The 17,786-nt window shown below is 43.9% G+C and overlaps 1 protein-coding gene across 2 annotated transcripts in view; it reads left to right on the forward strand.

Annotated features, from left to right (window-relative positions):
- The window catches only part of LOC146812720 (uncharacterized), a 158,790-nt gene that overhangs the window by 115,935 nt on the left and 25,069 nt on the right, over nt 1-17,786 (forward strand). For both annotated transcript variants that reach the window (XM_085619830.1, XM_085619831.1), the window contains 2 exons: nt 14,818-14,939; nt 15,400-15,486. In XM_085619830.1, coding sequence (XP_085475956.1) covers nt 14,818-14,939; nt 15,400-15,486 — 209 coding nt within the window. The remainder of the gene's footprint in view (nt 1-14,817; nt 14,940-15,399; nt 15,487-17,786) is intronic.

The following is a 17,786-nucleotide window of genomic DNA, read 5'->3' on the forward strand; positions in this document are numbered from 1 at the left end:
TTTTTAACTGAACCATCAAAAACCATTCTGTTATGGGATGAGTAGCTGTGGTCTGAGCACCATCCCACTCAGTGTTGGAGGAGCCCATCTAGGTTTCCACAGACAGATTATTTGGGGTCCAGTGCAGTTGCAGGAAATGACTAGTGACTGGACAATAGTGGGAATATCTTGCACTATGTGGCATGTTGTAAAGTTTGATGTTGCGGATTGGTTGCGCTGTAGCCCCTTGTGATGCTGCTTGTATTTTCCACACTGTTTGCTGTCTGTTATTTTATGTTGCAGCACTTACAACTGAAGTGTTTGCATGGGGCCTGTAATTTACCATGTCCCTTGAAACAGCCCCCTTGTGCCCCCTGCAAACAAAACTATCATGAAATGAATTCTCTGACGTGTTTACTTGTCATTAAGACTAGAAAAATAAAGGCCTTTGTTTCCACCTTTTGTCCATCGTTTCAACCACTTTTTGTGCATTTGCTTTTTTGGAATTTTCAGTTGACAAAAAAACTATTTTCAGACTTGAAATTATGGACTTAAATGATGCTTGTTGTTTCCACTTTTTGTTGCACAGCTTTATGATTCAGGATAGACTGGTTTGTAATCGATTAAACTGGATTTCCTACTTACCCCAGGAGTTAACTAACAGTTTGTCTCCTGTATTTCCCTCTTCTCTAAAACTGTCTTTATGCTCAATCCATTGCTCATGTTCACAGCCTAGGCATTCACCTCATGTTTACTTGCCTTTTTTAAAATTGTTTTATAAAGTGATTTTAACTTTTTGATAGGTGTTATGCTTTGATGCACTTAAGAGTTGCAGGCCAGGGTGTGACTATTGGGGGCTGAAAATGATAGGCTAAAAAGTGGGGGTAAAGGGTTAACTGTGGGATACAGAATTAAGAAGCTTCCAGATATGGAAATGGAGGTGAGTGTGAGATTGAGTCATGATGGTGAAAGAATGAGAGCGATAAAGCTGTAAATGAGAGGGAAACGAAAGAGATGGGGTGCCATGTCAGACGGCATTTCTTCATCAGTGGCTTGTGGGCAGCACCACACCTGGTGGACTTTTGTTGTAGAAAACAGAAAATGCAGAGCAATGAAATTGAACATGATAAGGAAGGAATCCAGTTTTTAATCAAGTGATGAAGGTTAAGATGATGACCGTGGTCAATGACCCTTACAGGGTGTGGGTGTTCCATAAACGTAGTCATTCAATTTCGTCTTCACCTCTTGTTGAATGGATTTTGTTTATACCTGCCCATCATTTCTAAAAAAAAAAAAACCCTGAAGATCTTCTGCATTGATGTAAGTTTCTTTGAGCCCAAGGACACACACAGTCATTGTCTCGTTGTCAATTTTATATTAATACTAACCCAAAAAGTGCTTTTTGGTATAGCCTGCTGTCAGTGTGCGTGCCGATTTCTATGGGCCCGATTCACAAAGGTAATCTGAGACAAAATCTTAACTTTACGACTTTTGGTATTCACAAAGGGAATTTAGGAGTAGTAAAGTTAGGATTTTGTCTCAGTTAAACTTAAGTTTTACTTAAGTTAGACTTAAGACCAAAACTTAAGTTTAACTGAGACAGAAGTCTAACTTTACTACTCCTAAATTCCCTTTGTGAATACCGAAAGTCGTAAAGTTAGGATTTTGTCTCAGATTACTTTTGTGAATCGGGCCCTTTGAATTTAATTTCTGTCACTGAAACTCCTATTGATATGGCAGGTAACTGGTTGCAGTGATTAGTTATTTGAACATCCTGGCATACATTTTCCAACCCATTTTGTAGGGCTGTAAAGGTTTTCTTTCACTCGTGCTAAGGTTCAGAGATTGATTCACACCAGTCTTCTATTGAAAGGATAATCAGGTTAGAAGAATCCGCTATGTTTTCAAAAGCATCATTTGCGCCTGCAGACCTGGAGTGGACTTCATGCCTTCTGTGCTTGTGAAATGTAGAGTCAGTAGTTTGAAAACAAGTTTTTCACATGTCGTTTCTGTGTCAACCCATCCCAATCATTTATGGACATTTTACCTTCTATGAAATACTTTATATTTGTTAAGAATACTTTTTCCCTAAAACTCTTTCTCTTGTCACCCATCTAACCTAGTTTTGGAATCCAGCAGTCTGCTTGCTCTGTGGAGCTCAGTAGATCTTCACCCTGATACGTAGGAGCTGTTTTCGTGAAGCTCTGAGATGATTTTCCAAGGCCTTTCCCAGAATGTTTAGTCATAGACCAGTCTTATTGTCTGTCGCATTTCTAATAGCTTATAAAATTTTTAAAAAGCATTTGGGAGCGTTACTGCTTCTGTGACGTGACAGAAGTGCCCTCCAGTGGACCATTTTCTTCCACTGTTATCCCCTACCAAGTATTCAGGGACACATTACAAAATATCTAATAATAATTTGTCTGAATAGAAATGCCTGTGTATTAAATGTACCAAGGGCTCATGCAAAGGGAGTACATCCCACCCTTGTAAACCACACTGCATAAGTAGCCCTTGTAAAAAAAACGAAAAGATTGACGTCAGATTTAGGCCTTGCTGGTCCCCCCGCACCGCATTAGGCCCCATTGGCCCCCATGCACCGCATTAGGCTCCGCTGGTCCCCCCGCACCGCATTAGGCCCCATTGGCCCCCTTGCACCGTATTAGGCTCCTCTGGTCCCCGTGCACCGCATTAGGCCTCGCTGGTCCCTGCGCACTGCATTAGGCCCCGCTGGTCCCCGCGCACCTCATTAGGCCTCGCTGGTCCCCACGCACCGCATTAGGCCCCGCTGGTCCCTGTGCACTGCTGGTCCCGGCGCACCGCATTAGGCTCCGCTGGTCCCCGCGCACCTTGTTAGGTCCCGCTGGTCCCTGCGCACCGCATTAGGCCTCGCTGGTCCCTGCGCACTGCATTAGGCCCCGCTGGTCCCCACGCACCGCATTAGGCCCCGCTGGTCCCGGCGCACCGGATTAGGCTCCGCTGGTCACGGTGCACCGCATTAGGCTCTGCTGGTCCCCGCGCACCGCATTAGGCTCCGCTGGTCCCCGCGCACCGCATTAGGCCCCATTGGCCCCCACGCACTGTTTTAGGCTCCTCTGGTCCCCGCGCACCGCATTAGGCCCCGCTGGTCCCTGCGCACCGCATTAGGCCCCGCTGGTCCCGGCGCACCGCATTAGGCTCCGCTGGTCCCCGCGCACCTCGTTAGGTCCCGCTGGTCCCTGCGCACCGCATTAGGCCTCGCTGGTTCCTGCGCACTGCATTAGGCCCCGCTGGTCCCCACGCACCGCATTAGGCCCCGCTGGTCCCGGCGCACCGCTTTAGGCTCCGCTGGTCCCCGCGCACTGCATTAGGCTCCGCTGGTCCCCGCGCACCGCATTAGGCCCCATTGGCCCCCACGCACCATATTAGGCTCCTCTGGTCCCTGCGCACCGCTTTAGGCCTCGCTGGTCCCTGCGCACTGCATTAGGCCCCGCTGGTCCCCGCGCACCTCATTAGGCCCGCTGGTCCCCACGCACCGCATTAGGCCCCGCTGGTCTCTGCGCACCGCATTAGGCCCCGCTGGTCCCGGCGCACCGCATTAGGCTCCACTGGTCCCCGCGCACCGCATTAGGCCCCGCTGGTCCCTGCGCACCGCATTAGGCCTCGCTGGTCCCTGCGCACCGCATTAGGCCCCGCTGGTCCCCGCGCACCGCATTAGGCTCCGCTGGTCCCCGCGCACCGCATTAGGCCCTGCTGGTCCCCGCGCACCTCGTTAGGTCCTGCTGGTCCCCGCGCACCTCGTTAGGTCCTGCTGGTCCCCGCGCACCTCGTTAGGTCCCGCTTGTCCCTGCGCACCACATTTTGGTCACCTAATCGCATATTTGATGAACAGGAGACCTGCTGACTTTGTTAAAATAAGGAAACAGAACTGGGGACACAAATATGCATTATAACCGCTAACCCATTACTAGTGTGAAAAAAGAAAAGCACTTAACTGGCAGAGCAGCAAAGAAGAGGATTGACTATGTGTGCGAGAGGTATTGATAACTGTGGTGATAGCTGATTGGGTGATGAATACTGAGCACTTACTGACAGAATAAAGTAAAGTTAAAATACAGAATTGTAGTTTCCTTATCTTGATGTAAAATTAAAGTTAGAAAACACATGCGCTGACTGACAACAGTCAGCGTCCCTCTGGGCGCGCCGTAAGTGCTTCGCTAGGAGCGAATAAGGAAGTTGTTCGGAAAGAGTAAAGCCAAAAGGTTTATCTTCAATTCCAAATTTTAATTCATGGATGTTCAGATCAGTTCATGTGATCGAGTGATGAAAACATTGCATTCATGAAATAACATCACTGTGTTAAGTCTTCACTCAGGTGTTAAACTCTATCCCAATGCATTTCGGGCCCCTCTGGCCCTTCATCAGGGGAATCTATATTACAAAGAAAACATGTTCATATCAGTCATTTGTGAAAAAAATGAGGAATTAACCAAAAATCACAAAAGAAGAAAGGACTACGCCTATCAACAGGTAAGTTTACGCTCAACGAAACAACAAATATATCAATGTTGGCTTAATGAAACAATGTCAATATACCCCTAAAAACCAAAAAGACTAAAGTAGTTACAGATAGACCCACTCACTAATGAAAAGTGAGAAGAAACAAATCACCCTCGTGCGTTAGCTATGGTGTACAAAAAGTGGTGAAAACAAAGACGGCGCTGAAAGTGCCTAAACTCAGTTGAAAGACCCGTGAGGCGTGTGAAAACGCTTAATGCAAAATTCAGGGAGGTGCGCTAAACTAATGGGAAGAAAGTTGGTCAGCGAGTTGAAACATGGGGTTCTAATTAGTCAAGGTCAATACGATACGCTAAGGCGAACATGCAGCTTACTGTGAAAGCAAACGCTCTCTACCTGATTTGTTCTGATGTTGCCGGTCAGTCTTGCATCGGGGTTTACAAAAGTGTGGTTGGGCGTGCTCTTAAGAAGCGAAACACCGGAAGTGACGTGAGCGGTAATGGGACGGCAAGTGTGTGTTGAAAGACATTGGTTAAACATGGGCGCCATCTTAAAAGGGAGGGAAAGATGACTAACAAATACGTGTATCAACTTTAAAAAAAGGTGAAACATAGAAAAAACAAAAACAATAAAAGCAGGTATTCACACGACAATGAGCAAACATTGATAACAACAAAATAGTTCATAGTTTAAAGGTAGCAAGCGAATTCCAAGTGGTCATTAAGACCCTTCGGCTTCATAGATTCCAGTTTGTAAATCCAGTGTATCTCGCGTTGCAACAAGAAGGAATTGTTGTCTCTACCTTCTTTTTTCAATACAGTTTCTAGGACCAAAAATTGAAGTTGAGCAATGCTGTGTTGATTTTCAAGAAAATGCATCGCTATGGTGGATTTGGGATTGCTGGTGCGAATGTTACTCTTGTGTTCATGGATGCGGGTTTTTATCTTTCTTTCAGTTTTTCCCACATAAACAAGCCCGCACGGGCATTTCAGTAAGTATATTAAATTGGTGGTGTCACAGGTAGCATTGACTCGAAGCTTGATCGGCGTACCTCTCATGGGGTGCGAAATTTTTTGGCCCTTAATGATGTTGTTGCAATTACTGCAATTCATGCAGGGAACTGTACCTCGAAATGTTGTAATGGGAATTTCAGTTTTGGGTCGGATCAGTTCCTGTATGTTTTTATTCCTGGTATGTGCAAACATCGGTGGATTGCTGAAGATGCCATTGAAATCGGTTTCTAGGGCCAAGACTGGCCAGTGTCTCTTAATGGTTTGCTTGAATTTATGACTCATGGTTGAGAAGCGGGAAACCACTACCATGCGGTGATGCTCACTACGTGTGGTGGGTTGCAGCAAAGTTTCACGGGATGCACTAGCCACTTTGGTAACAGCATTTTGTAAAATGGCTTGAGGATAACCACGGGTGGCAAAACGTTGTATCATTGACTGTGTTTGTGTGTGAGACTCAAAAGGATCAGAAACAATTCTCTTCACTCTGAGCAGTTGTGAAAATGGTAGATGAACTTTTAAAGATGGTTGGTGAAAGCTTGTGTAGTGTAAAAGGTTATTGCGATCGGTTGATTTCCTGAAAACAGATGTGGTGATCTTTTCGTTCTGGATTCTCAACAGAACGTCCAGGTACGTGATGGAAGTTTTATCGACATTGAAGGTGAATTGAATACGATCATTGATCAGGTTCAAATTATCCAAAGCAACCCCGAGAGATTCTCGGGGACCAAGCCATAAAACAAAAATGTCATCTATGTAACGCAAGAAAATGCGTGCATGTTTCTTCCATGTGTCTAAGCTCAAAATGAATTTGTTTTCAAATGCGTGCATAAAAAGGTTGGCATAGGTCGGCGCGGCGCAATTGCCCATCGATGTGCCAGATAGCTGCAAATAATAGGTGTCGTTCCATCTAAAATAACTCTGATACAAGGTGAAAGAAAGAAGTTCCATCAAAAAAAGTTGAAAATCATGATCTAAATCAGATTGCACTAATGTTCCTTCAATGGCTTCAAGGCCCAAATTGTGGGGGATCGAGGTGTAGAGGGACTTCACATCGATTGTGCACAACCAGACTTCCTCTTCCTTGGGTAGTACAATTTGATTGATTTTGATCAAGAAGTCAGTTGTATCTTTAACATATGACTCCATCTGTTGAACAAAAGGTTGTAGATGAATGTCCAAGAATTTGCCCACCGATTCATGTATACTGCCTCTTGTGGATACTATTGGTCGCATAGGTGGATGTCTAAGATCCTTATGAATTTTTGGTAGCATGTATAGCGTGGGCGTTCTGGGATGTGAAGAGATCAGGAACTTTTTAGTTTTTTCATCAATGATGCCGTTCGTCACAGCTTTGTTTATTAACTCTTGTAGGAACGTTTGAAAAGTGGCAGTGGGATCCTGTTGCAACACCATGTAAGTATCTTTGTCATTTACGTGTGAGTTGACTTGAGCTTGATAGAAAGACATATCCATTATGACCAGGGCTCCGCCTTTGTCTGCTTTTTGACAAATGATGTCACGGTTGCCAGCCAGTTTGTCTAGTGTCGCTCTCTCCTTGTTGGTTAGATTTTGGAGTTTGGATCGTTTCTTAAAATTGAAAGATTGTATGTCCTTTTTAACCAAATTTTCGAAGGAATCAAGTGTTTTATGTGAGATGGGTGCCTGGTAAGTACTCTTGACGCGAAGATGTTTCAAAAGGTGAGTTTCGTTAGACTTGGGAGTCTGTATCACGTTCTCAAAAAAGTGTCTCAATCGAAGGTTGCGCATAAGCTTGAATAGACTGATGTCCAATTCCAATCTATTAGTATGGAACGTAGGAACAAAAGAAGTCCCCTTTTGTAGTATGCGCGTTTCCATTTCTGTCATTCGATAATTGGAAATGTTAATAACAAGTCGCTCAGAATCTACGGTTTCTTCCCTTTGTTCCGTCGACTCGTCGAAGGTTGCGCCTTGGGACTGGGCATGGGTGGTGCGTCTTTTGCCCCTCCTGGGTCTAGTTGGTCTTTTTGACCCACCTCTAAAAAAGGCACATTGGTGTCAGATTGAGTTGAGGTGGTGCTTGCAAGTTGTATGGTACTCGCTGATTGCATGGTCGTAGTGGGTTGACCAATAGGACGTCGTTCACCCTCTGAAGACGAGGTATCAGTCTCCGTGTTGGGGTTGAATGGTCTATTTTGGCGTCGTCTAGCGTAGACCTCGGCCCACGAGTACACTTCACCCATCTTGTAGTCCACGGTGTCACGTTTATATTTTCGAATTTTTCTTTCACTGATTTCCTCTGTATATTTGTCTAATTGTGTTTTGAGGTCCTCCAAGGTTTTACCCCAGTCTTCTGATGCAATCAGTTCCTGGAGTTCAGTCTTGGTTTGGGCGATGTCCTTGTTAAGCTCTTCCAGAACCCTTGACAGTTCCTCTATGATTAATAAGATGAGATCTAAAGAACACTTATTTAAAATGGCATACCAGCGTTCCACAAACTTTGGGCTGTTTCTACATAGGAGAGGTTTTAATGGTACTCGGAGACCCCTTGGGATCCGCTGTGCTCGATGATATTTAATCAATGTACTAGCATGGAGTCGTTGGTTGATCTCACGTTTGCTGAGATATAACAATTGGCGTAAGTTGTTTTCTTTGTTTCTTTTGTTGATCAATGGTGTACTGTCCTCATTGATGAGTGCATAAATCTTGGAGGCGTCGTCATCTGCGAAGGCAAATGTGTCGGCCCGTAGATCAGTTAGGCGTGCTATGTCATCATAAGCCATGTTGGGCGGATTGGTTGGGAAGGTCGTGCTACGAGCCGGTGGGTTGAAAAGGATGAATCATACAGTTTTTTTGGGATCGTGCACAGACCGAAGGTTGAGCAGTTTGCAAATGTTGTCGGGTGCCACAGAGGTATCACTCTCAAAACCCAAGGAGTGTAAGAAATCAGAAAACACATGCGCTGACTGACAACAGTCAGCGTCCCTCTGGGCGCGCCGTAAGTGCTTCGCTAGGAGCGAATAAGGAAGTTGTTCGGAAAGAGTAAAGCCAAAAGGTTTATCTTCAATTCCAAATTTTAATTCATGGATGTTCAGATCAGTTCATGTGATCGAGTGATGAAAACATTGCATTCATGAAATAACATCACTGTGTTAAGTCTTCACTCAGGTGTTAAACTCTATCCCAATGCATTTCGGGCCCCTCTGGCCCTTCATCAGGGGAATCTATATTACAAAGAAAACATGTTCATATCAGTCATTTGTGAAAAAAATGAGGAATTAACCAAAAATCACAAAAGAAGAAAGGACTACGCCTATCAACAGGTAAGTTTACGCTCAACGAAACAACAAATATATCAATGTTGGCTTAATGAAACAATGTCAATATACCCCTAAAAACCAAAAAGACTAAAGTAGTTACAGATAGACCCACTCACTAATGAAAAGTGAGAAGAAACAAATCACCCTCGTGCGTTAGCTATGGTGTACAAAAAGTGGTGAAAACAAAGACGGCGCTGAAAGTACCTAAACTCAGTTGAAAGACCCGTGAGGCGTGTGAAAACGCTTAATGCAAAATTCAGGGAGGTGCGCTAAACTAATGGGAAGAAAGTTGGTCAGCGAGTTGAAACATGGGGTTCTAATTAGTCAAGGTCAATACGATACGCTAAGGCGAACATGCAGCTTACTGTGAAAGCAAACGCTCTCTACCTGATTTGTTCTGATGTTGCCGGTCAGTCTTGCATCGGGGTTTACAAAAGTGTGGTTGGGCGTGCTCTTAAGAAGCGAAACACCGGAAGTGACGTGAGCGGTAATGGGACGGCAAGTGTGTGTTGAAAGACATTGGTTAAACATGGGCGCCATCTTAAAAGGGAGGGAAAGATGACTAACAAATACGTGTATCAACTTTAAAAAAAGGTGAAACATAGAAAAAACAAAAACAATAAAAGCAGGTATTCACACGACAATGAGCAAACATTGATAACAACAAAATAGTTCATAGTTTAAAGGTAGCAAGCGAATTCCAAGCGGTCATTAAGACCCTTCGGCTTCATAGATTCCAGTTTGTAAATCCAGTGTATCTCGCGTTGCAACAAGAAGGAATTGTTGTCTCTACCTTCTTTTTTCAATACAGTTTCTAGGACCAAAAATTGAAGTTGAGCAATGCTGTGTTGATTTTCAAGAAAATGCATCGCTATGGTGGATTTGGGATTGCTGGTGCGAATGTTACTCTTGTGTTCATGGATGCGGGTTTTTATCTTTCTTTCAGTTTTTCCCACATAAACAAGCCCGCACGGGCATTTCAGTAAGTATATTAAATTGGTGGTGTCACAGGTAGCATTGACTCGAAGCTTGATCGGCGTACCTCTCATGGGGTGCGAAATTTTTTGGCCCTTAATGATGTTGTTGCAATTACTGCAATTCATGCAGGGAACTGTACCTCGAAATGTTGTAATGGGAATTTCAGTTTTGGGTCGCATTGGGATAGAGTTTAACACCTGAGTGAAGACTTAACACAGTGATGTTATTTCATGAATGCAATGTTTTCATCACTCGATCACATGAACTGATCTGAACATCCATGAATTAAAATTTGGAATTGAAGATAAACCTTTTGGCTTTACTCTTTCCGAACAACTTCCTTATTCGCTCCTAGCGAAGCACTTACGGCGCGCCCAGAGGGACGCTGACTGTTGTCAGTCAGCGCATGTGTTTTCTGATTTCTTACACTCCTTGGGTTTTGAGAGTGATACCTCTGTGGCACCCGACAACATTTGCAAACTGCTCAACCTTCGGTCTGTGCACGATCCCAAAAAAACTGTATGATTCATCCTTTTCAACCCACCGGCTCGTAGCACGACCTTCCCAACCAATCCGCCCAACATGGCTTATGATGACATAGCACGCCTAACTGATCTACGGGCCGACACATTTGCCTTCGCAGATGACGACGCCTCCAAGATTTATGCACTCATCAATGAGGACAGTACACCATTGATCAACAAAAGAAACAAAGAAAACAACTTACGCCAATTGTTATATCTCAGCAAACGTGAGATCAACCAACGACTCCATGCTAGTACATTGATTAAATATCATCGAGCACAGCGGATCCCAAGGGGTCTCCGAGTACCATTAAAACCTCTCCTATGTAGAAACAGCCCAAAGTTTGTGGAACGCTGGTATGCCATTTTAAATAAGTGTTCTTTAGATCTCATCTTATTAATCATAGAGGAACTGTCAAGGGTTCTGGAAGAGCTTAACAAGGACATCGCCCAAACCAAGACTGAACTCCAGGAACTGATTGCATCAGAAGACTGGGGTAAAACCTTGGAGGACCTCAAAACACAATTAGACAAATATACAGAGGAAATCAGTGAAAGAAAAATTCGAAAATATAAACGTGACACCGTGGACTACAAGATGGGTGAAGTGTACTCGTGGGCCGAGGTCTACGCTAGACGACGCCAAAATAGACCATTCAACCCCAACACGGAGACTGATACCTCGTCTTCAGAGGGTGAACGACGTCCTATTGGTCAACCCACTACGACCATGCAATCAGCGAGTACCATACAACTTGCAAGCACCACCTCAACTCAATCTGACACCAATGTGCCTTTTTTAGAGGTGGGTCAAAAAGACCAACTAGACCCAGGAGGGGCAAAAGACGCACCACCCATGCCCAGTCCCAAGGCGCAACCTTCGACGAGTCGACGGAACAAAGGGAAGAAACCGTAGATTCTGAGCGACTTGTTATTAACATTTCCAATTATCGAATGACAGAAATGGAAACGCGCATACTACAAAAGGGGACTTCTTTTGTTCCTACGTTCCATACTAATAGATTGGAATTGGACATCAGTCTATTCAAGCTTATGCGCAACCTTCGATTGAGACACTTTTTTGAGAACGTGATACAGACTCCCAAGTCTAACGAAACTCACCTTTTGAAACATCTTCGCGTCAAGAGTACTTACCAGGCACCCATCTCACATAAAACACTTGATTCCTTCGAAAATTTGGTTAAAAAGGACATACAATCTTTCAATTTTAAGAAACGATCCAAACTCCAAAATCTAACCAACAAGGAGAGAGCGACACTAGACAAACTGGCTGGCAACCGTGACATCATTTGTCAAAAAGCAGACAAAGGCGGAGCCCTGGTCATAATGGATATGTCTTTCTATCAAGCTCAAGTCAACTCACACGTAAATGACAAAGATACTTACATGGTGTTGCAACAGGATCCCACTGCCACTTTTCAAACGTTCCTACAAGAGTTAATAAACAAAGCTGTGACGAACGGCATCATTGATGAAAAAACTAAAAAGTTCCTGATCTCTTCACATCCCAGAACGCCCACGCTATACATGCTACCAAAAATTCATAAGGATCTTAGACATCCACCTATGCGACCAATAGTATCCACAAGAGGCAGTATACATGAATCGGTGGGCAAATTCTTGGACATTCATCTACAACCTTTTGTTCAACAGATGGAGTCATATGTTAAAGATACAACTGACTTCTTGATCAAAATCAATCAAATTGTACTACCCAAGGAAGAGGAAGTCTGGTTGTGCACAATCGATGTGAAGTCCCTCTACACCTCGATCCCCCACAATTTGGGCCTTGAAGCCATTGAAGGAACATTAGTGCAATCTGATTTAGATCATGATTTTCAACTTTTTTTGATGGAACTTCTTTCTTTCACCTTGTATCAGAGTTATTTTAGATGGAACGACACCTATTATTTGCAGCTATCTGGCACATCGATGGGCAATTGCGCCGCGCCGACCTATGCCAACCTTTTTATGCACGCATTTGAAAACAAATTCATTTTGAGCTTAGACACATGGAAGAAACATGCACGCATTTTCTTGCGTTACATAGATGACATTTTTGTTTTATGGCTTGGTCCCCGAGAATCTCTCGGGGTTGCTTTGGATAATTTGAACCTGATCAATGATCGTATTCAATTCACCTTCAATGTCGATAAAACTTCCATCACGTACCTGGACGTTCTGTTGAGAATCCAGAACGAAAAGATCACCACATCTGTTTTCAGGAAATCAACCGATCGCAATAACCTTTTACACTACACAAGCTTTCACCAACCATCTTTAAAAGTTCATCTACCATTTTCACAACTGCTCAGAGTGAAGAGAATTGTTTCTGATCCTTTTGAGTCTCACACACAAACACAGTCAATGATACAACGTTTTGCCACCCGTGGTTATCCTCAAGCCATTTTACAAAATGCTGTTACCAAAGTGGCTAGTGCATCCCGTGAAACTTTGCTGCAACCCACCACACGTAGTGAGCATCACCGCATGGTAGTGGTTTCCCGCTTCTCAACCATGAGTCATAAATTCAAGCAAACCATTAAGAGACACTGGCCAGTCTTGGCCCTAGAAACCGATTTCAATGGCATCTTCAGCAATCCACCGATGTTTGCACATACCAGGAATAAAAACATACAGGAACTGATCCGACCCAAAACTGAAATTCCCATTACAACATTTCGAGGTACAGTTCCCTGCATGAATTGCAGTAATTGCAACAACATCATTAAGGGCCAAAAAATTTCGCACCCCATGAGAGGTACGCCGATCAAGCTTCGAGTCAATGCTACCTGTGACACCACCAATTTAATATACTTACTGAAATGCCCGTGCGGGCTTGTTTATGTGGGAAAAACTGAAAGAAAGATAAAAACCCGCATCCATGAACACAAGAGTAACATTCGCACCAGCAATCCCAAATCCACCATAGCGATGCATTTTCTTGAAAATCAACACAGCATTGCTCAACTTCAATTTTTGGTCCTAGAAACTGTATTGAAAAAAGAAGGTAGAGACAACAATTCCTTCTTGTTGCAACGCGAGATACACTGGATTTACAAACTGGAATCTATGAAGCCGAAGGGTCTTAATGACCGCTTGGAATTCGCTTGCTACCTTTAAACTATGAACTATTTTGTTGTTATCAATGTTTGCTCATTGTCGTGTGAATACCTGCTTTTATTGTTTTTGTTTTTTCTATGTTTCACCTTTTTTTAAAGTTGATACACGTATTTGTTAGTCATCTTTCCCTCCCTTTTAAGATGGCGCCCATGTTTAACCAATGTCTTTCAACACACACTTGCCGTCCCATTACCGCTCACGTCACTTCCGGTGTTTCGCTTCTTAAGAGCACGCCCAACCACACTTTTGTAAACCCCGATGCAAGACTGACCGGCAACATCAGAACAAATCAGGTAGAGAGCGTTTGCTTTCACAGTAAGCTGCATGTTCGCCTTAGCGTATCGTATTGACCTTGACTAATTAGAACCCCATGTTTCAACTCGCTGACCAACTTTCTTCCCATTAGTTTAGCGCACCTCCCTGAATTTTGCATTAAGCGTTTTCACACGCCTCACGGGTCTTTCAACTGAGTTTAGGCACTTTCAGCGCCGTCTTTGTTTTCACCACTTTTTGTACACCATAGCTAACGCACGAGGGTGATTTGTTTCTTCTCACTTTTCATTAGTGAGTGGGTCTATCTGTAACTACTTTAGTCTTTTTGGTTTTTAGGGGTATATTGACATTGTTTCATTAAGCCAACATTGATATATTTGTTGTTTCGTTGAGCGTAAACTTACCTGTTGATAGGCGTAGTCCTTTCTTCTTTTGTGATTTTTGGTTAATTCCTCATTTTTTTCACAAATGACTGATATGAACATGTTTTCTTTGTAATATAGATTCCCCTGATGAAGGGCCAGAGGGGCCCGAAATGCATTGGGATAGAGTTTAACACCTGAGTGAAGACTTAACACAGTGATGTTATTTCATGAATGCAATGTTTTCATCACTCGATCACATGAACTGATCTGAACATCCATGAATTAAAATTTGGAATTGAAGATAAACCTTTTGGCTTTACTCTTTCCGAACAACTTCCTTATTCGCTCCTAGCGAAGCACTTACGGCGCGCCCAGAGGGACGCTGACTGTTGTCAGTCAGCGCATGTGTTTTCTGATTTCTTACACTCCTTGGGTTTTGAGAGTGATACCTCTGTGGCACCCGACAACATTTGCAAACTGCTCAACCTTCGGTCTGTGCACGATCCCAAAAAAACTGTAAAATTAAAGTTGCCTTTAATGAATTGCAGCAGACAGGCCTTCAGGCATTATCCGTGTCGAGTCCACTCTCTGGGGGATTCATAAAAAAGCTGCATCTTTGTAAATTTACACTCCTTCTGTGGCTCTCTTGTCAAACCAAGCGAGAATACACAAACAGACTTTTGCATGTTGGGCCTCATTAGTGGTCACTTTGTTGTCTTTTTTCTCTTTCCCTAATGGACTGAAGCCGGGACACCACAGTGAAGGTCTGGGATGTGCCGAGTGGGACAGAGGAGAAGAACCTGGCAGGCCACCAGGGAGGTGTGACCTGTCTAGCGGTGATCTCACCGACGCACACAGCTAGAATTGGTAAGAGTCAGAACTCCATTTCCTTTACACTGGTTCTCCACTGCTAGCCAGTGGCATTTACCACATCCAGTGACTCACCACCGTTCTGAACAGGCAACAGTGTTACATCATCCCCATGGCCAGCGTTCCTGCACCATCCTTCACATCTAGCACTCCTGCACCGCCTTCCAAAGCCTGAACTCCTGCTATGTTCCTTACAGCCATTGCTCCTGCACTATCCAAAGAGCCAGCAATCCTGCACCATTCTCCACCATTGGTGCTCCTACATTGTCCCCCTCAGGACTCCTAAATCAAGTATCACAGCCAGAACTCATGCAGCGCCACCCATGGTACACCTTAATACACCAGTTTCCTGAAGCAGTGCCCATGTACCATCTCCCACAGCCAGCTCTCGGACACCGTCCAGATTCCTATCCAGCGCTGTGCCGTACGGCCCCTAACTGCACTGTGTTCTTTCCAGCTGCAGAGTTTGGTGGTGACCCCCAAGAGAAGTTTATCGCCAGTGGATCTACAGACTGTGCCATCATTATCTGGGCTCTGGGTAGAGGTAAGTGAAGAAGTGCGTGTGAGAGCCCTGAGGGAGCAGAGCAATATCTGGGCATCAGTGATGGTCAGTGGATAGTCGAGAGAAGTCCTTGAGTCCATACTTTCTGTGGCTAAAGCTTTTCCTAAGGAGATTAGTGGAAGTTGACAGTTGTTTGGGTACAAATAACTATTTCGAGTCTACACGGTGGTTTATTTCTACAGCACATGCAGCAAGATCTTGTATCAGGCTTGTCGTATTGTATAGTAATTGAATGTTTAAAGCACTTACTACCCCTGAGGTGATGTTGAAATGCTTTATTAGTTCATGAACAGTGGGATGTAATGGAGGAGTTCAAACAAACCATAATAAAAGCCAAATGGTAATTTAATATTCAAATAAAATTCAGAAAAACAAGAAAAAATGTCTACTAAACTAAGATGTGGATGCTTGTGACAAATGGGCTAGTTGCTCTCCGAGGTGTGATACGCATGTAAAATGAAGGTGATCAATGTGCGTATCAAAGCAGTAGAGAACAGCAAGGCCTGTTATCTATAATATGCAGTGGAATGGGGCTGTATGCAAGTCAGCAACATTTCAACCCTATTGGAAATGCAGGATCATCTTCTGGATTGGGTCAAATATGGAGCCCGCGAGAACATGCCTCAAGTCACAATGCACACAAAACTACAGAAACACTGCATAAGCAAAGGGGAGACATGGTTCATGAAGAATAATGCACCGGGAGTCTGTCTGGAACCAGCAGTAAAGGGTCGAGGCGTCCTTGAGGAGAATAATCAGCGAGGTGTGTGCCGGTTGCAGTGGTAAGTAATGAGCACTTTGAAGTGGCAAACCCTAGAGAATAGGGGCGAGACGTGCTTCGTATGAGGCAACAAATGAAGTCCTCAGCAGGATTGGGAGCAAGGGAAAAATTAACCCCAACAACCGTAAATTGGCCGCGCAATGAAGGATCAATCTGGCAAGTTCCTCCGCGCATCGGAGAACTTGCTGGGCTGATTCTCCCTTGCAAGACTGACCACATAGAAAGCACGACCTACTTACGGTTGTGGGACCATAATTTCTGTAAAGAGAGTATAATTCAAATAGGAAGGCAGGAGACCGAGAAATACCCAGCAATGAATCGGGTTCTTTTCATCCAGGGTTTTTTGTAATGTTGAGGTAGGGTGCATTCTGAGGCAATATAAACAGTAGAAGGAAAGGTTGAAAGTTGATTACCTGCAGACAGGTGATATAAGTTGTTCTGTCTTGTGTCTCTTGATGGTGTTGCTACAGTCTGATCTTATTAACATACATTTTGGACATTATTTAAATTGTTTAATTTTTGTATTTGTGTTTTTTATAAATATTGGGTACTGAGTTATTTTGTATGTGTGGATGGTGGGTTGTTAGGTTTGTCTGTTCATTTTTTGAGGTGTCGGCAATTTTTTGGGTTTACATTGACCATACCCTTATGTGTTTGAGAAAGATGCATGGAGGTTGAGCCCCTAGGGTGATGTGGTTCTAGCTAATGTTGGGGGTTGTTGTTAAGGGATTCTGCTGATTTAACACTTCTTTGGATGACATTGGATATATCTAGTCTTAACCCCTTCAGTGCCCATGACGAGATAGTCTCGTCATGGAGCGCGGTTGCGCTGTGCCCATGACGAGACTATCTCGTCATGAACCCCGCCCGCTAATGAAACGCCCGGCACAGGGCGTGGAAAGGGCGGGGCACTGAAGAGGTTAACCATCCTTCTGAACTCTAAGTGATTCCTTGTGGCTCTATCTGTGCAGGTAGATAATTCCGAAGGTTTGCCACTTGAACTGCGAAACTAGTGCCACCAAGCTTTTCTTCCTATAAACAGGATTTTTAAGCAGGATCCAAGTCCGGAACGTAAGTTCCTGGGTTTGAGGATGTTTTGTGATTTTAGCTTGAATTGATTTTAATCCTTTGTCATAAATAGTTGTGTGAGTGATGCAAAGTAGCAAAGTAGTTTGAATGAGATTTTTTTTTTAGCTTCTGGGATCCAGTGTGGAGCCTTCAGAAGACGAGAAATGTGGGTTTGTATATTTACATTTAGAACTAGCCTTGCTGCTGAGTTTTGAATTCTTCGTAGCCTCTGACAGATAAGAGTGGAGTGCTGTGGTAGTCTGTTTGCATAGTCAAGTTTTGAGTGGAGGATTGACGTTGTTGCTTGTGCCTTTTGAGGATATCCATCATGTGAAATGGTGTGTCGAAGCGTTTTCTTTTGTGTAAAATGTTGATTGTGACAGCCTGTCCACTTGAGTTTTCATGAAAAGTGTAGAGTCAAAAAAAGTTGTGA

This window comes from Triturus cristatus, chromosome 7, assembly GCF_964204655.1.
Source record: "Triturus cristatus chromosome 7, aTriCri1.1, whole genome shotgun sequence".
Lineage (NCBI taxonomy): Eukaryota > Metazoa > Chordata > Amphibia > Caudata > Salamandridae > Triturus > Triturus cristatus.